This window comes from Manduca sexta, chromosome 27 (assembly GCF_014839805.1).
Source record: "Manduca sexta isolate Smith_Timp_Sample1 chromosome 27, JHU_Msex_v1.0, whole genome shotgun sequence".
NCBI lineage: Eukaryota > Metazoa > Arthropoda > Insecta > Lepidoptera > Sphingidae > Manduca > Manduca sexta.
In genome coordinates this window covers 15,169,525-15,187,109 of record NC_051141.1, presented here as the reverse complement: position 1 = coordinate 15,187,109, position 17,585 = coordinate 15,169,525, and the positions used below count along the sequence as shown (strand labels likewise).

The 17,585-nt window shown below is 34.0% G+C and overlaps 1 protein-coding gene across 2 annotated transcripts in view; it reads right to left on the bottom strand.

Moving 5' to 3' along the window:
- Window positions 1-17,585, bottom strand: part of LOC115445597 (protein nervous wreck) — a 130,862-nt gene that overhangs the window by 62,335 nt on the left and 50,942 nt on the right. For both annotated transcript variants that reach the window (XM_030171919.2, XM_030171918.2), the window contains exons 2-3: window positions 17,247-17,390; window positions 7,467-7,552 (exon numbers count right to left, since the gene is read on the bottom strand). In XM_030171919.2, coding sequence (XP_030027779.1) covers window positions 7,467-7,552; window positions 17,247-17,390 — 230 coding nt within the window. The remainder of the gene's footprint in view (window positions 1-7,466; window positions 7,553-17,246; window positions 17,391-17,585) is intronic.

Below are 17,585 nucleotides of genomic sequence, written 5' to 3'. Positions count from 1 at the left end.
GAAAAGGAAGCCGTGGCTTGGAAATCTTTTGAACATTCATTTACAACGCGTTTCGTAGCACAAGTGTTCGTAGCTACACGTGTGCTGCGGCATTGTACCGACCAACGAAATATCGCACGCTCAATAATGAATTAAACAAATTAACAAAACAGTTTTTTTGAGAAATCTCCAAAAAATGATTTGGCCGTCATGACTTAAAAACCCAATTATAAAAAAGAAACAATACTCATAGAGAATCAAACCCGTTGATTTAGACACAAAAAAATATCTGTATGTTGTACATGCAGTCATGATTACGCTATTAAATAATTTTGTTATAATGATAAAATTCTAAAACGCAATGACATGCGGCTTTGACATTTTTTTTAGATATTTTAAAAATATATTTTAGCAAACACCTAGGTAAGGTTCGGCCCCAGGTAAATGATCTGGCGTTTTTGTTTTTGAACACATTAAATACATAACATAACATCACGCATTTTATCCCCGAAGGGGTATGCAGAGGCGCAACTAGGGCACCCACTTTTCGCCAAGTATGTTCCGTACCATGATGTGATAGGGGGCGAGCCTATCGCCATATCGGGCACAAATTCCAGACTCCGGGCTGATACTGAGCAGAAAAACCCAAATATCACTTTGCCCGACCCGGGATTCGAACCCAGGACCTCAGAGCGCTATTGTACCGGACATGCAATACAACTACGCCACCGAGGCAGTCACACATTAAATATATATTTTTAATATAGATTTTAAAATACCTCAAGATCAGTTTATGCAAACGATATTTCGCTTTTGTAAAAATGCAAGGGTTGCTTAAGGCCTGCTCTCCTTCAGGTCGATCTGCGGTATCGTATTCAGGTATAACTAGAAAAAGATTTTAACAATGTTTTACATTGCCTCTAATACCTTCCCAACAAATCTATTAGATTATTAGATAATAATTAATAAACTTTACTTCCAATAAATCTAATTATTTTTTTAAAATATATTTTTGTTGCAATTAAATAAATAAATAAAAATGCTTTATTCAACACGTAGGCAAACATAGTATCACTTATGATAAGTCAAGGTACATGAGAATATTTATCATTAAGACATTTTATCATTGCATTTTATATTGGAAATAAATAAATGAATGACTAAGCTAACTAAACGAAACTCCGGGCTTTTTTGTCATCAATTGTCCATTGATTGCTTACCAAATAAAACTACTTGAAACACTCAGTAATAATCTAAAATACGTATAGTCGTTGGTTCTGCGCCTGCTCCCATCTCTCTCCGGTCATTTCGGATTGCCGTCTCACCGGACTATGAGAGTGAAGGAACAGAGAGTGTACACTAGTATACACAGGTACACACCTGTGTATTGTGCATACACTTGTACACTATAATAATATGTCCTGCATACTTGGCTGACCTCTATTGAGATTGGCCGCCGTGGCCGAATTTCGGTTAGGAAGGAAAAAATCACTCATTCCAAAACAAACGTAAACAAAGTTACCTTTGTCGTCAACAGACAACTATCCTGAGTTGAAGAGTGGATATTTTCAAAAAGGAAATCATATGGTATGACTTGAATTTAAAATCTATAGTACCTACTAACAAAGTTTTTGTATTATTAGGTCCGTTATGGTTAATTGTTAAGTAGTGTAAAAATATAACTGCGATTTATCAGTTTTGATCTTATATTATTTTTATGTAAATAAATATACACTATACCTAACTGCAAAAATTGCACTGTAAATTTCCTTGAACTATTTAAGACATTATTGCCGTCCGGCTTTACACTTCAAATACGAGTCGTTCGAGTGCCGATAATTTTTTCCAAGTGAACAGTTGATTGCTTAAGCCAGCGAGGTGACATAAATGTGTTGCCGATGAGATATACCATTTTATGTTATGACACTTTTATAGCACGTGGAAATTATAGATGGGCACGTATCTATATTACACGACCGCGTACCGGCATGCGCAGCGTTGGACGTCTACTTGCAAGTACAGACAACTTGATGAAAGTCGCAGGAACACGCTGGATGCAGGCCGCTTTCGACACGTCCGTCTGGAAATCTTTGGGGGAGGTCTATGTTCAGCGGTGGACTTCAAGTGGCTAATGATGATGATGATCTCGATTTCAATGATCTTAACTTGTTTCACCTTTTTCATTAGCAGGTGTCTTCATGCTCACATCTCGCCATTACATGCCAGGCTAGGGACCCAGCGTTTGTTATTTACCAGACCCTATCGAAGACTGAAACTGAGTCCAAAATACAATCACTTTAGCTTGACCAAATCCCACCCCTCTGCACAGCAGTCTTAGTAAAACCACGCCATCGAATATTTCAGTGTCATCGTATTTATTTTGATATCGCGCGTACGAACATAGGGGTTAGGCAGAATGACAAATACAGGTCAGCGAGCTTATTTCTATTTTATTATGCAGCAGTTCGGCTTATCGCCTATTGGACACATATTTGAAACGTAGGTCATTTACAACTCCTTCCTATCTTTCTATTTGATTAATTTCTTTGCGGGACAAAGACAAATTAGTTTTTACTGAAACTCGCTGAGCTTCACCGCTTGGTGTCATTAATTGCGTGCCACTACTGATCATGGCTTATAGGAATTGTAGTGTTGGGTGTGAGAGCGGGAATGTTTTAAGCAAGGTATGCAGGCGTATTTTTTGAGTAAATTTGATGTAATTTTTAACGGCATATTGTATTTGTAAATAAATTTACGTGTCTCTGTTTAACTTTAGATCCACAAAGTTGTGTTGAGTTTGAGATCATTTCATTATGGGTAGGATAACGATTCGCATTTGCAGTGATGGTTTAGGTTATACATATTATTCCGAACATCGAATAGGTACTACATTTACAATTAGAGGTTATTATATGTTATAAACATATAAATACTCCACAGCTTGATACATGATTGGCAAAATTAAGACTGGAATTTTTGAACATAAGCATTGATTAGTTAGGATAAACTAATTGTTTATATGTAATACTTATAAGAGAGAATTTTAAAGAAATATAATATTATTTGTGCGCTGATAAATTTCACAATAGTGTTACAATGTTATCGTTAACTCCGTTACTTTTATTATTTTACGATTCTATAATCAGGTTCTTTGTTGCCCCCGGGAAATAGCTGATTTACCCCCGCGAGGGTAATTACCCGCAGGTTAGGACATAGACAGTGTCCACTATTGATGATTATCCCTCGTCAGTTGCCACAATTACGTAGGTCAGTTTGAAAGTAAATTATATAAAGTCCAGTAGATAACTGTTAGTAATTTATGGTGAGCTATGTAGTTTATAATTACACTGGTAAACTGTGAACCACGCCTGTCAAGTAACTACTCCCATTACTGCTAACGAAAACATCAATTACTAGGTATTTATTAAGTTAACTATGTGAATAAATTGTTTAAATTGTATCGAGTATTATCAATATAAATTTGATGACATGTGGATGTTTTGAATACTGTTAAATTAAGTATAATCTGAATTTAATTGATAACAATTTATTGTTACAATTGCTGCTTATTTAAACCCAATATAATCACGTAATCAGTCAAATTGCATATCAAATTGACGATTAACTTTCATTCAAGTTCATTTATTTTTAGGTACGTATCACTTACCATCAGGCGAACGGCAAGCTTGTCTCGTCAGTCAAAGCAATAATAAAAAAAATAATGTAAAATCATAAGTAAACTCTAATAGCTGTTAATTATCGTAACTTCACGAGAATATCTGCACTTGGCATAACTTATTAATTGCAATGCCATATTCGATGCAATGCCGCAACCACAAATTGTCTGCGTCTGAGCAAACAGCTTAGAACATAACCTACAATTTATGGAACTATGCTGTTGACTGAATGAGTCAGAATGGTAAATGGATATCATTTTCTGCATAGATTTGATAGGATAATCCAGAGACGTAATTGTAGGGTGATAAGATGTTAAATGCCATGGGCCCTCCGTTTCAGTGGCTCCCGAACCAGAGAGGAAGAAGACCGACTTGCCTCAGGACTTAGGACGACAGGCTTGATGATAAAGCAGGTAGCTTTCGCAAACAAAAATAGTCTTATTTTGACCTAAAAAACATTGTTCTACTCTTCATACACGTTATGTTGTTTATACACCAAACTGTAAATAAATACCTACTTATTACCCTGGATATAATATAATATTTAACCATTTGTACCAGTGGCTGTTTGGTTGGCCTGGTATAAGCAGCTAGCCCATAAGCGCGAAATTCGGCGCGACTACACCGTTTTACCCCCACCAACCACAAATACAGAAATCCGCTGCCAAAACTGTGGACGTATCTTTCGGGCTAGAATCGGTCTGATAAGTCACCAGCGTAGGTATATATCGTACCTCGCATCTTCTACGAACGCTACTTAATCATCTCACGTAGATGTTAAGTGCCAATGATGACCAGTGTTGAAGGGTCCATATAGCCCGTTTCTTGCCAGCTTTCTTTTATGTAGAGTATAATCATATCATTAAAACGTTTTGCAGAACGCCTTTATGTTTATTGATATGTATATTTGTTGTGGAACCCTTACGGAAATTTTCACCTTTCACTTCCACTGGTATGTGCGGACCGATTTAGAGAAAATAAACTACGAAATAAAGGCATATAGAAGATCTCACTAAACGAAACATTTTAGAAAGCATCGTATATGATTAAACATAAATCGCATAAATGCAGAGACTATTTGTGAATCCTTTAAAAATGGCTTACCAACAACAAAAACAGCTACAATCAAAACGATTTCATTAATATCCGCAAAAAGTGTGGGCTATGCACACGTGCGGATATAAGGAATAAAAAAGCCAGACAAAGAGGTATGATGTAAAAATAGAAACAGAAGAGCGGTAACACCAACTCCCGGTTTTCGCGCTATCACTGCTCGGTGAAACAATGTATTTATTTGAGTATCAACATTTAATACACAGAATAGTCATGAGCATTTTTATTGCTTCGCGGTTTTTCGTGTGAAAGTTGTAAATAATTTACGAATATACATTTTTAAAGCAGAAATTTCAACGAGGAATTTATTCTTCGGCATTTACGTATTTCTTCGACCTTAGCAACATGTGTAGTGCGTACGTTTGTATATTTTTATGAAAAAAAAAATATATAGTTTAGATTTTAATAGCAAATAAAATTTCTATGATATTACAACGTGCAACATAGCGAGTTTCTGGGGGTTGAACGTGTTTAGAGTATACAAAACTTCAACATTCATTGTCAAAAATAAATTTCAAACCCACTGAACAATACCTTTATTTTTTTTTGTGAGATAATTAGTAAGCGGACTATTGCCGTACGAAAATTAACGCTAAATATATTAAAAATTTATAAATAAGCGAAAATGAAAATATCCAGAATAGTAGCAAACTCTAACGCCTTATGATTCCGAAGGGTAGGCAAAACCCAACTAGTGTATTTGGTCTGATGATGTGATTGGAGAATCAATGCCGGGACCTGAAAACAGCATTCGTATTGCGATACAACAAATCCACCGATGCATTCAGAAAAATAGCTTTGATCTTTAAAGTGATATCAGACAGTGCACGTAGCTATGTGTTACATGCATTATAACCTTAAGCAAAGAAAAAATTCGTTCCTTTTCCAAAACGTAACAGTGTTCTTGGAATCAAAGCAAACCATACAAAGTAAGTCTTTATAAATATACATTACCTCGGAAATTGTATTGCAATGAGATACAATTAAAATATGGATTCTTTTGTAATCGTACTATTTGGTATTTAGTTACTCATCTGTGGTAAGACAAGAAACTATCATTATGTTATAATATTGTGTTCTGATATGACCGTACCAGCTGTTATTTTATTTATTTACTATCTTTTGGTCGCGGCTTTGCCCCTGTGAAAATGTTTTTCTGGGATAAATTCTCGATATATGTTTCTCTGGAATAAAAAGTAGCCTCTATCCTGCCCAGAGTCTCAAACTATATCCTTAACAAATTTTATCGAAATCTGTTAAATGGTTTTCGAGTTTATCGTGTTCAGACTGACAGACGCGGAGAGGGACTTCAATAATATGAAAGGATTTAAAAAATACAGCAAGCTTCAACATCACCTCTACAAAGTTAGGAAATGAAAAACCAATATAAAAATATTATTAGATTTCATCTTTAAGAGACCTGCAGGCACCGGCGACCGGAAATCAACTTATACTTCTAAATATAGCTCCGTTAAAGGCAATAAACGCAACGCGCAGAAGTAAAAAATGAACTAAAATATTTATTTTACAGAATCCAGTGTATTTCAATTTATTCCTTGAAAATTAAATAAATTTGTTTTTAAAGAGACAGAGAATTTAAGTAAATTGTACAAATTATTCTGTTTTTTATTATTAAGAACAAAGGTTAAACTAATTATATTTTACTATACTTCAATAAGAGTGTAATGATATTGTTACTTTGGATTAATTAAATATTAATGTATATTAACATGTGAAAAAAAGTTTCTATCCTTCTTAAGCACAAGGCGCGCATGGAGGAGTGTTAGATCTGGTTTTATTAAAGTTCGTATAGAGGAGTATAAAAAAAATATGTATAAATATACTACATACATTAAATTTGGCGGTTAAATTCCGACTACTGGACGATCACTAGCTTTATTAGTTATATTTATTAATGTTGCTCATAGAAATGAATGTAAACTCAGGTTGTAATTTGAAAGGCGTTACATTTTAAGATTCTGCAGAAGCACGGAACTGTGAATGTTTGCATGAGCCGAAAAAATAATAATAATTGATTGACAAATTAAAATAAAAGAGGTTGCAGGTAATTAAGAAAAGTGGCAATTCTATCTATCTACAGTATGGGTGTTTTTAGCCATAATAAAAATAACAAATGGCGAATGTGAATCCATATTAAGGGATAAGTGCCACGCTATTCCAATATTATATTCACTATCGTTGAAAAAACCTTGCGACTGAACAGTCCGCCTATTCGAGCATCAAACCTACGTAATTAAATAAAAACGTGTCTAGTTATAAATACAAATCCACTTCAGGCACGGGTCGAATAATGTCGGCATAAGTGATGTAAGTTACAACCGAAGTAATAACACACGTTACCTGTTTGATATCATTTATGTATTTATCACACGGTATCCCGAGGTGACAAACGACATTAACGGTTCTTAATAGGTTAATTTGAAACCTTGTTATATTGAATATAGATCTTTTTATTGGTTAAAATTGAGTCTAATTACGTCAGTACACATACTGAAAGTTCCTTCCTCATACCGTTGGAATAAATTTTAATGCAAACCATAAAAAATCTAGACTATTCCATTAGCCCCGCGGGACTAATACGAAACTGGGAATTTCCGCGGGAACCATTGCACCTGGCAACACTCTGGGGAACGCAAGTAAGTGTACGAATTCGCTACTAAATAACAATGTACTGACCATTTCTCTTCGGCTCCGTCGACTTTTATGTCGGGGATGTTCGGAATTTTCTTGTTGAGATAGGCTGACGATATTTTCAGCAAGGCCTGCGAACAAACACATGTGTTAGTGACGTAGGTAACATTAATAGACTTAGGCATAAACATTTTTGTACGTATCATTATTTCAACTTTAAAAATTTATTATAATTTTATTGGAAGTTTAGTGGTAGTTAGTAAATCTGATTGAGTTAGTATATACCTTTATTTGAACATATTAAAAATGTAACACTATATTATATTGTAAGATTTGTTCTTCAGGCTTTGATAAATTAAAATATTTAATTGTATTCCTTAGATTTTACTGGTGGTAGGTCACGCATATTATGATAGAGTCTGTTAACTAGCAATATTAATTAAGCACCGACTCCAAAATTGGTATCCAATATATACCTGTTACGTGAAATTATTTTTTGGTTTTGAGTGGTTTTTGAAGGCGGTTTTTTTATGGGACGAATCTGGACAGAAATTCTTTCGACTAAAAAAAGAATTTTCCATATCGGTTCATAAATAAATGAGCGAGTTCTGAGGTAACAAAAATACAAAAAAAAAATCACATCGAATTGATAACCTCCTCCTTTTTTTGAGGTCGGTTAAAAGCGGAACGCACTCGGCAGTGCGGTGGTAATCAAGGTCCGCATGTTCAAAACCCAAAACACACAACTCTGACTTTTCGAAGTTACGTACGTATGAATCTAATGTTTATAAATTATGCTTTAACGATGAAGGGCAACATCGCGAGAAAACCTACGTACTTGAGAATTATCTATCAGGCTTTTTGAGGTATGTTAAGTTGGGTGATAGACTAAGGATTAATGATGAAACCATTTCAGAAGTAGAAGAGGCCCGTATACAGCAGTGTGCAGTATATACTACAGAACTGGTATTTTTATTATGATATTAGATCTATTTTAGGCTTTAACACGTTCACTGCGGCTGCGCTAGATTAAAATTTACTTCCAGTGCTGTACAAGTCACATACTTCCCGTATCAAGAATGCCTGATATGCGTTACGACGTTTATTTTCCCGTACGTAGACCTGACTTCAAACCGCCACAGAGACATGGAAAGTCCACAGCTTATTTTTTTTGTTGTACCAATCAATAGGTTACATCCTTGTGTATACACAGCTGCAGTCGCACCGGGTTCTAAGTAATATTTTAAAAGTTACAGATATTTTTGGAAATGGTTTATTTTACGGGAAAATACTTGTCGTGGCGCATACAACAGTCATATAGCTAGGGATGGGGTGTAATAAGTAAAAAATAACTAAAAAAAAGTAACAGTACAGGTACCATACCATGAAATGATATAAGCTTTAATAATTCTTTACATAAAATCCTGCATAATCACGACTAATAGAAACTTTTGAGATGTAATTCAGTTATGAATATAATTTTTACTGAAGCCTAAAAGCATAGTGGTAGGAATTCTTAAAATATTTATGAATAAAAAAACATAATGTTTCTTTTAACAAAATTAACTTATGTAAAGTTTTCTCCATAACAAAAGATATCAACAGAAAAAATGTAACTGAAAAAATAACAATGCAGATGCTACCACATTAATAGGAATTTTGTGCATTATGAAATCAAATGTAGATGGTTTGGGATTCGGTAAACTGGAACCAGTACTCCGCACGATAATGTTTCTAGCCTCTTTACCTTCTGTCTTTACATCTTTGCCCATAATAAGTTTTTTACGTGAACGTTTCACTGTTTATATACAATTTACCTACTTAGGCGTGACGAATAAAAACGTATTTACTGGGCACAGCACTACGACTAACTGAAGAAATCCCGTACCGCACTGAACGTGCGGTACGGGGTTTAGGATACGGCCAAATAGTTCCCGTATCGCACTATTGTAAAATAATTACCTTTCTGTGCGTTACAAAAAATAATTCCCGTACATTTTTATTCGTAAATTTTAATATACTTCAAGCAAGGACACCGGCAATATAGGTATCTCTTTTTTACTTGTACGAATAATTGAAAAAATCACCCCCGCACGGAGTGCAAAACGAGGGCAACTAGCTGCCGCACAGAGCAGAACTCAATTACAACCAAATACTTCCCGTAACGCAGCGAACGTGTTAATCCATATTTGATTTTACTGAATCTCCTTTATTTCCCATTAAACTTTTCAAAAACAAATCGGGAGATTCTAGTATTGCTGAAATTTCGATGTTTGCAAAACAAATTATTTGCCCTTAGTCCCCGTAATAAAAATTAAGCCAAAGTTCGTCAAAGCATTTCAATCGTATTTCCGAGTCCAGCATAAATAATACAACGGGGATGCAGAGTGCACGCGCACGCAAAGTGTCGGCAATTTCAAAGGTTTCTTTGGATGTCTTCCGGTTTGTTTATTGCCAGCCAATTGAAGTAAAATTTCTATATTAACCAAACACAGCGCTCCTATGCCTGCGCACTGCGAAATCAGTGATGCTAAAAGCACTGAGAAACAGATTATTATCACAGCATTGATACGTATTTAACTAAGTAACGCTTGTGATTAAGAGCGAAAATCTCAATGGCGAAATCAGTTAACTGCCAACCAATCAGTTCATCATATGTCTAGATCAATAAAGTGTACGATCTAAGGTTTCAAACATTATTTACCAAATTATCAATACGGCGTATAATAAAGCGAAATACAACGATGTGTGCCTCTCCAGGTATCCAAATTCTAGGAAACAACATGCCGGGACTGAGATGAGCTTCCGTTCGCATTCATCTTCTTTTCATATTACCAGTCTACCGAGTTTATGATTCCGGATAGTTATTCCGAACATCTGAATTGTTATTTTGTTACAAAATGTTTAGATTACGATGGAGTTTTGATTTGTTTCTGAGAACGGAAATGTTTTCATTAACATTTTTAATGTTGTTTCATTAATGTTATTTAAAATTTCCAGAGATGTTCGATTTTGCTGCATTTTTATCATTTTATTATGTTGGATGGATTATTGTAGTAATAAAGCTCCTATGAAGTCATAACGTTTAGATCCGTAGCATTTTCTTTGTAAAAGGAACAAATGAAACAGTGGTTTTGAATCGCATCCTACTTGTGTTATATTTATAATTTACATGTTAACAATAGTTTTCGCTTGCCTCCCCTTACAATTCTTTTCTCGGTATAAATGGACCACTTACGGAACAAAATTTAACCTATATTAAATATATACTAACAGTAATTATGTATGTGTTCATACAACCTTATTTATATATATGATACGCATACTAACATTTACAATTTTACAAGCCTTCATATTTATTATATTATGTAAGCAGTGCGATATAGAATCACTATGTACCTCCATCTGGAAAACGTATAGCGAACTGACGCTACAAGGTCTATGTGTGACGGTGTGACGTATATTATGAGCGATGTGTCGAACTAATTGTCTGATATTTGACCTTCATTAGAAGCGAAGTAAACAAACGATATAAACAAATTATAATTGCTTGATACATGACTAGCCAAATAGGAACTAAATATACAATTTACGCAACCGTCGCGGTTCATTTCTTGATATTTTCATTTCATTTTGACTCCGTTCCATTTCCGTGTGATCTAGTTTTATTTATTGAATATTTCGTTCATCATTTTCATATTTATACATAAGTTTTATTTTCATTGCTGGTTTTTTATTTAATATCTCACTACAATTTATGGCTTAGGGGACTTAAATGTCCGTCTGTTAAATTATTTAACGCATGGCATGTATTATAAGACTTCCAATATCATAATAGTTAGTTTAACCTTTATATCATAAACGAAGTGTTCATGACCAGGCGGCGGGCGCACATCAGCGTTGTAACGACAAAAATTTCACAAGCCACAACCAACAGTATTCAACAAGTGTGCCGTCATATTGCCATAACGCGAAAAATTCGCGTCGAGAGATTTGATTCGACAATTTACCTTTATTCTGTAGAATGTAGAATTTACTATGTTATGTAACAATAAACTATGTTATAAAACGCAGAAAACCTTAACCGGATTAGGAATAAATTTGGCAAAGCACATACAATTTTTTTCGGAAAAATCTTTATATACTACAATAATTGGTATTTATTGCACCATATTTAGACTAATGTATTTTTTGTTAATTATAATAATTCTTGAACAATTCAATAAAATTCAATGCAAGGTTCAGTAGTTCCAACCACAATGAATAAAATATTACTGATAATATCGCAAATATTGGAAATTATTTATCGAGTTATCTCAGGCCAGGCGCCCATTGGCGGGTCAATATTTCGGCATCCCTACATGCAAACAGTGAAGAGTCCGCCGACAAAACTACACCACGCCTGAATGGCGTGCAGGCATGACTAAAAATAACATCGCAACATTGTCCTGACACCTAACCTCTTCAAAACTGAATGTTGCCAGATAATGAAATAGAAATGCGTTTATAGAATATAGCTCTTGCTCGCGGCTTCATGCGCGTGAAAAGTTTTCCGAGATTAAAGTCCCGCTATATACTTTGTCGAGATATAGCCTATGGTCTTCCCAAGGTTTCAAATATCATGTAAATTCCTTAAGTATTTTCTAACTTTGTCGTGTTCAGACAAGCAGTTAGATGCGGCTGGGGACTTTGTTTTATGTTACATGTTTTAAACTTTTTAATATGTATAATACCGTCATACAAGTTTATTGTTCAAATTTAACCATTTACGCTGCACATGCAATGGAAGCTCTCCAACGTAATAAATGGGCTAATCACAATAAAAATCGTTTTTTCAATTTGAAATAGTAGTTTCTGAGATTTGCGCAAACAAACTCTTTAGCTTTATATAATAGTATAAAATATAAATATACTTAATATTACTATTCCTCGCAAAAGATCGCTACTTTAACTTCTCATCAGTTCCAGGCCTAAATTTTAATTAAGTGCTTTTATGTTATTAAAATTATGTTCAATTAAATACAATCAGTGAATTACTAATGAGTAATGATCGCTATTATTCGAGTCCACATTTTAAGACTCGGCCATAGCAAAATATTATTTTATTAATTATTAATTTCTGTGTCAATATTGGAGTATATTCTATAACAGATGGGTATAACTTAAGTTCTAAGCGCTTATACAGTCAGCAGTAAAGAACTTTGTACGAATCTACCTCTGAGCAGCAAAAGTCTCACAGTGCGCATCAAAGACATTACTCTGAGTTGACATCTGTGATAGTAAACTACGAACCGACTCCAGCTGCTCCCGAGGCGATCACATGACGTGAAATGCGATCCATTTATGTGCACTTTACAATGTAGTGAACTCTCTAGTGCGTCGGAGGTAGACTACCAAACTGCTTTTACCCACGGCCTGTGAAATGTAGACGGCATGGCGATACACCAGGCTTTATTATAACCGGAAATATCCTTATTTCAATAATTCAGTAATTTCCTAATTTCAGTAGTTAAATTAAAGGCAGCACAAATAAATGTGTAGCTTAATAGGCTGTATTTTAAATTGTGCATGTCTAATTTAATAATTTATTTTATATCGAGCAAGTTCTTTTGAAATAAGTTTAGGGGTTTCCCTTACTTATACTTAATTTAGGAATATTGTACTTTATATCTTTAGAACCGATGTTCTAGTTTAAATTACGGAGGCAATGTGTCGTCATACACGTAGAGAATTCATTGTACGTTACTGCAGTTTGGTTTAGTGATGAGTACTGGTTCAAATAACATTGACATTTAGAACCCTAACCAACGAAGGCTGCCAAAGTAGGAAATTGTTAGTTATGTGTGCCCTTGAATTAATTATATATTTTCGACAGCGTAAACACGCTGGCATTTATGAAAAATGTAATATTTAAAAATATAACATATCTGTATTCAAGTGTGTTTAGCAAGAGCGAATAGAACATATACTGAAATATATTTGTAACCTACGTATTTGTGAACTGCACCTAACTTTTATTTTTTTAATAATGAAATTTTGCATACAAACATTTCTCACTGCTTTAGTAAGAAATTGATGTGCGCCAACAGAGCTTGGATAACAAAACACTGTTGTCCTGTACTATAGTTATCATTCAGACTATAGATATCTGTCAAAATAGCTAGCAATTGTTGACAATATCCCTCAACTAGACCAGAGCTAGTACAATGTTGATTGGTTACGGTAGGTACATTGCCAGTCATCAATCTAAATTTCATATTCTGTATGCGTGTCCCCCGCTGGGATGAACTTTGTAACACCTCTATCATGTTTATTAATGAATTATTGTTTTAGTTTATGTACTTAAAATATAAATAGATGTGGTTTTTCATCAAAACTTATCAGACTTTATAAATTAAATTATACAATCGCTGACATAATGAGAGACTTTATAATAGGTTGAGTAAATAATGTAACATTTATTTTCGTGCACTGTTATATTTATTTTAAATATACAATTGTTGTCGTGTATTAAGTAATATCAAATATGCTATGCCGCTACGTTTTTTGATTTTTAATCGCAAACGTGGCTTAAATTAGTCCCACATAAATGTAAGCTTGCATGATAACTAACGTCATGCATTTCTCAATAGAGTTTTTATTAAATCGCTGGCTGACTATTACAAGGCCCCAATTAAATTTTATATCCGCCCCTATAGCGACCACTGTACACGAGGTGTAAAAACTGTGTGGAGTTTCGGGATCAGCCTATGTATATCCGGTTCTAGCAGGCTGGCTAATTGTATCGATTGTCGAGGGTAATCATCTCTCGTTAGTCGACAATCTATTGGATCTCAATCCGCTTACCATCAGATGCAAAGTCACTTTTCTATGAACGTATTGTAAAAAAATACTGCTATCTGTGTAACATATTATTTACATATAAATGAAATACTTTATATTATTCAATGGATATGTAGCCGTGCACTATACATGATACAGTTTAATTTCGCATATCGTTCTATTTATGCATAAATACTTTACGTGAACATAATGTTATCAAAAGGCACGTTGTGTAGTTTCAATTTGCCTCTCTTAGTTGCAAACTCTGGAGCATTACATTTTAACATTGAAGTGCAGGAATATCTTAGAAGTGGGAGTGCAATTTGCAAATTCCCGCTACTTAGTAATAAATCTAAGTGCACATTTGAATGCTTTGTACAAATCTCTGACTTATTATTACAAGGTCCTATGTTAATTATTATTTATGTTACAAAAATGAGATGATGTTATAAATAAAATGGAGCCTGGAGTCTTCTTGTATTGTAGACTATTATTATTTTAATAAACAAATTTTAACTAGAATTTATCGTATAATAATTGCAGAAAAATGCATAGAACTATGTCTAAGACGTGTTTAAAGTAGGTTCTTCATTATTTGCTTATACTAGCTATGTTCTCAACATTTACATCACTATGATGAAAAATATCTTGAGAATATTAGTGTTCCTTGAGTTAGTTATCATTGTCTATGTATTTCAAGATGGCGTTTTAGATCTTTTCATGCAAAGAAGATGCAAGTATGATATGTTGTCTGAATGGTAATAATAAACTAGTCAGAACGTATTACGATTTCTGAAAATATTTCAAGCGTCACAAACTTGTTTGGAACTTAAATATTTATGAAAATTAATGCAACTGAATAATTCTACTTTTCAGTTTTCATAAAATATTGTTTTCATAATAGAGTACAGTACAAGCAAATATAACTTTTATTAAAAGAAGTTGACTTAAATACTCGTCACTTCATCAACATGATCATACATAAATAAAGAATCCTTGATCATTTTATTTACTGTTTGCTATATTAGTATGGCTTATTTTTATTTTTAAATTTTATAAAATATGTACGTCGTATTAATTCTTAAATAGAAGAAATCATTGAAATCTGGTGAAAAATACACAAGTTATAAGCAGTTGAAATTAGGTAGTAGGAGTGAGTGTCAAAACACCGAAACATGACCTCAGCAGGCATTACGATGCGTGCGAAAGAAAGAGATGGAGCGATATCCCCACTACACGCCCTATATCCTGTACCTAGCAATATTTGAAATTTGTATTACTGCTTCGTTTCTTATTGAATTTAAATGCTGTTTTCATAAAACGATATTTTTTTTTATTAACTACTGTTATATATTTAAAAAAATACACAACATCAAACATAGTCAAATACCCCATTGACAATATACTACCTACCCGGTATCTTATTCCCTATGACAGTGTTAACTTATAACACGGCCGTGTTACTATATCTTCATGAAATTAGCGTGGAATTGTATCCTGTACGCCCATTTCTATTATCTTAAACACGACGCGGTGCCTTACGAGTTTGTTACGGACTGCCAAAATAACTAGTGTGTGATGTCCCTTATTAGAGATCAAATCGTCAGTTAAACTATAAAATACGTGACATTTGACATTTTAAACGTTGTAAACCACTGATGCACTATCGATTATAGATTATATATTTAAACAGGTGAATGTTGCACACGTTAGTAAACTTAACAAGAACTCAAATGCCAGAGTAACAATGTTAACGTTTGCGTGACTACGTGGCATTTGTACTTTTATATTGAGTGGCTGAAACGGTATCATTGGTCACAAAACGTAGCTAGTAAAAAATTTATTGACTACAAGGCGATCGCGGCTTTGCCCGTGTGTAGTGCCTCTTCCGCTACAAAAGTCACTAAAACACAATACCACGCTAGCAGCATTTTTTAAAGATCAGTTTAAAAAAATCCATTATTTCCCAAGGTAGCACATTACTGGCGTAAAGAGTGCGTGTTAATCCAAAACATGAACTATCCTTGTGCCAAATTGCTCCCAAATCCATTCGGTTGTAACTGCTTTTACTTCTAACAAACACCTAAAGATTTACACATACTTTCGCGTTTATAATATTTATAATAAGTAAGATGTAGTAAATTTATTTTTGAATGAATTGATTTAAAGAACAGAGGAAGTAGATTTATAAGTTAATTAATTAAGGCTATTGTAAGAAATGACTCGTTGATTAACACTTAAACTTTATTTTAGCCAAATTAAAGAAATTAGCTTAGCCTTTGCATAATTTATATGTTGTGTTTTTTCCTTATTAATTATGTAACAGCTTTAAATTAAACAATGTAACATCGGTTTCAATAAACGAACACCCTATAAAAACATTTTACTCAATGAATCGTAAAAAATCGTCAATTTTAAAACAATAAAGCTGTAATACACTGTTGAATAACAGTTTCGCACGCGTTAAAACTTTGTTGCGGTCGCAGGCTTCACCATGATGTGGCCTTTATGTTATTTTTTGTATTTTTATCCAGTTTGTGTTTTCTATTTAACGTTGAGTGACGTGCACGTTGTGGGAATTGGACGTTATTTGATTTGAAATATATTTTGGTAAAAACCTTTTTATAGACTTTAACTGGAGTATTTATAACAGACAGACTGGACTGAATGTTAATATTATAATAATTTATGAATTTCTACCGATTTATTATTCTGAGTATACAATTACGTAAACTATGCGTATATTTTTTTACTTTGACTTTTCAGACGACTAACACCTCATTCCGTCCCGTGAACAGAAAGACTGCCGAATCTCCGAAACGTGGAGAGACAATTATAATATAAAAACCGTGATAAAATCCGAAAAATAGTTTTATTTTAATGTGTAACATTCGCATAAACATAAAAAATCATTATTTCTTTTTCTGTTAACGTATTGATAGCACAAAAATGATTTATCTACGGCCTCAAGTCTAGTGTCCGCTGTGTATAAAGAAATGTTACCTCGGAGTAAGACTTCTCGATGGCGCTGCGCTTGATGATGTAGGTGCGCAGGTCCTCCAGTAGATCGCATTCATGCTGGTTCTTAGCGTGGAGTTTGGCGATCTGCTCCGTATGCAAGTTTTTTAGAAACTTCGTATAGTTGCTCTGAAACAATAAGACTTTACTTACAAACGTATTCCAAGTATTATATTATTAATGCTAAACATTGTAAGGATGTTTGTAATGCAATCACGTCAAAATTGCTGAATGGTGCCGGACAAAATTTGGCACAAAGATACATTATAGTCTAGATTGCCACATAGACTACTTTTTACCCATAAAAATATATACCTACCGGAA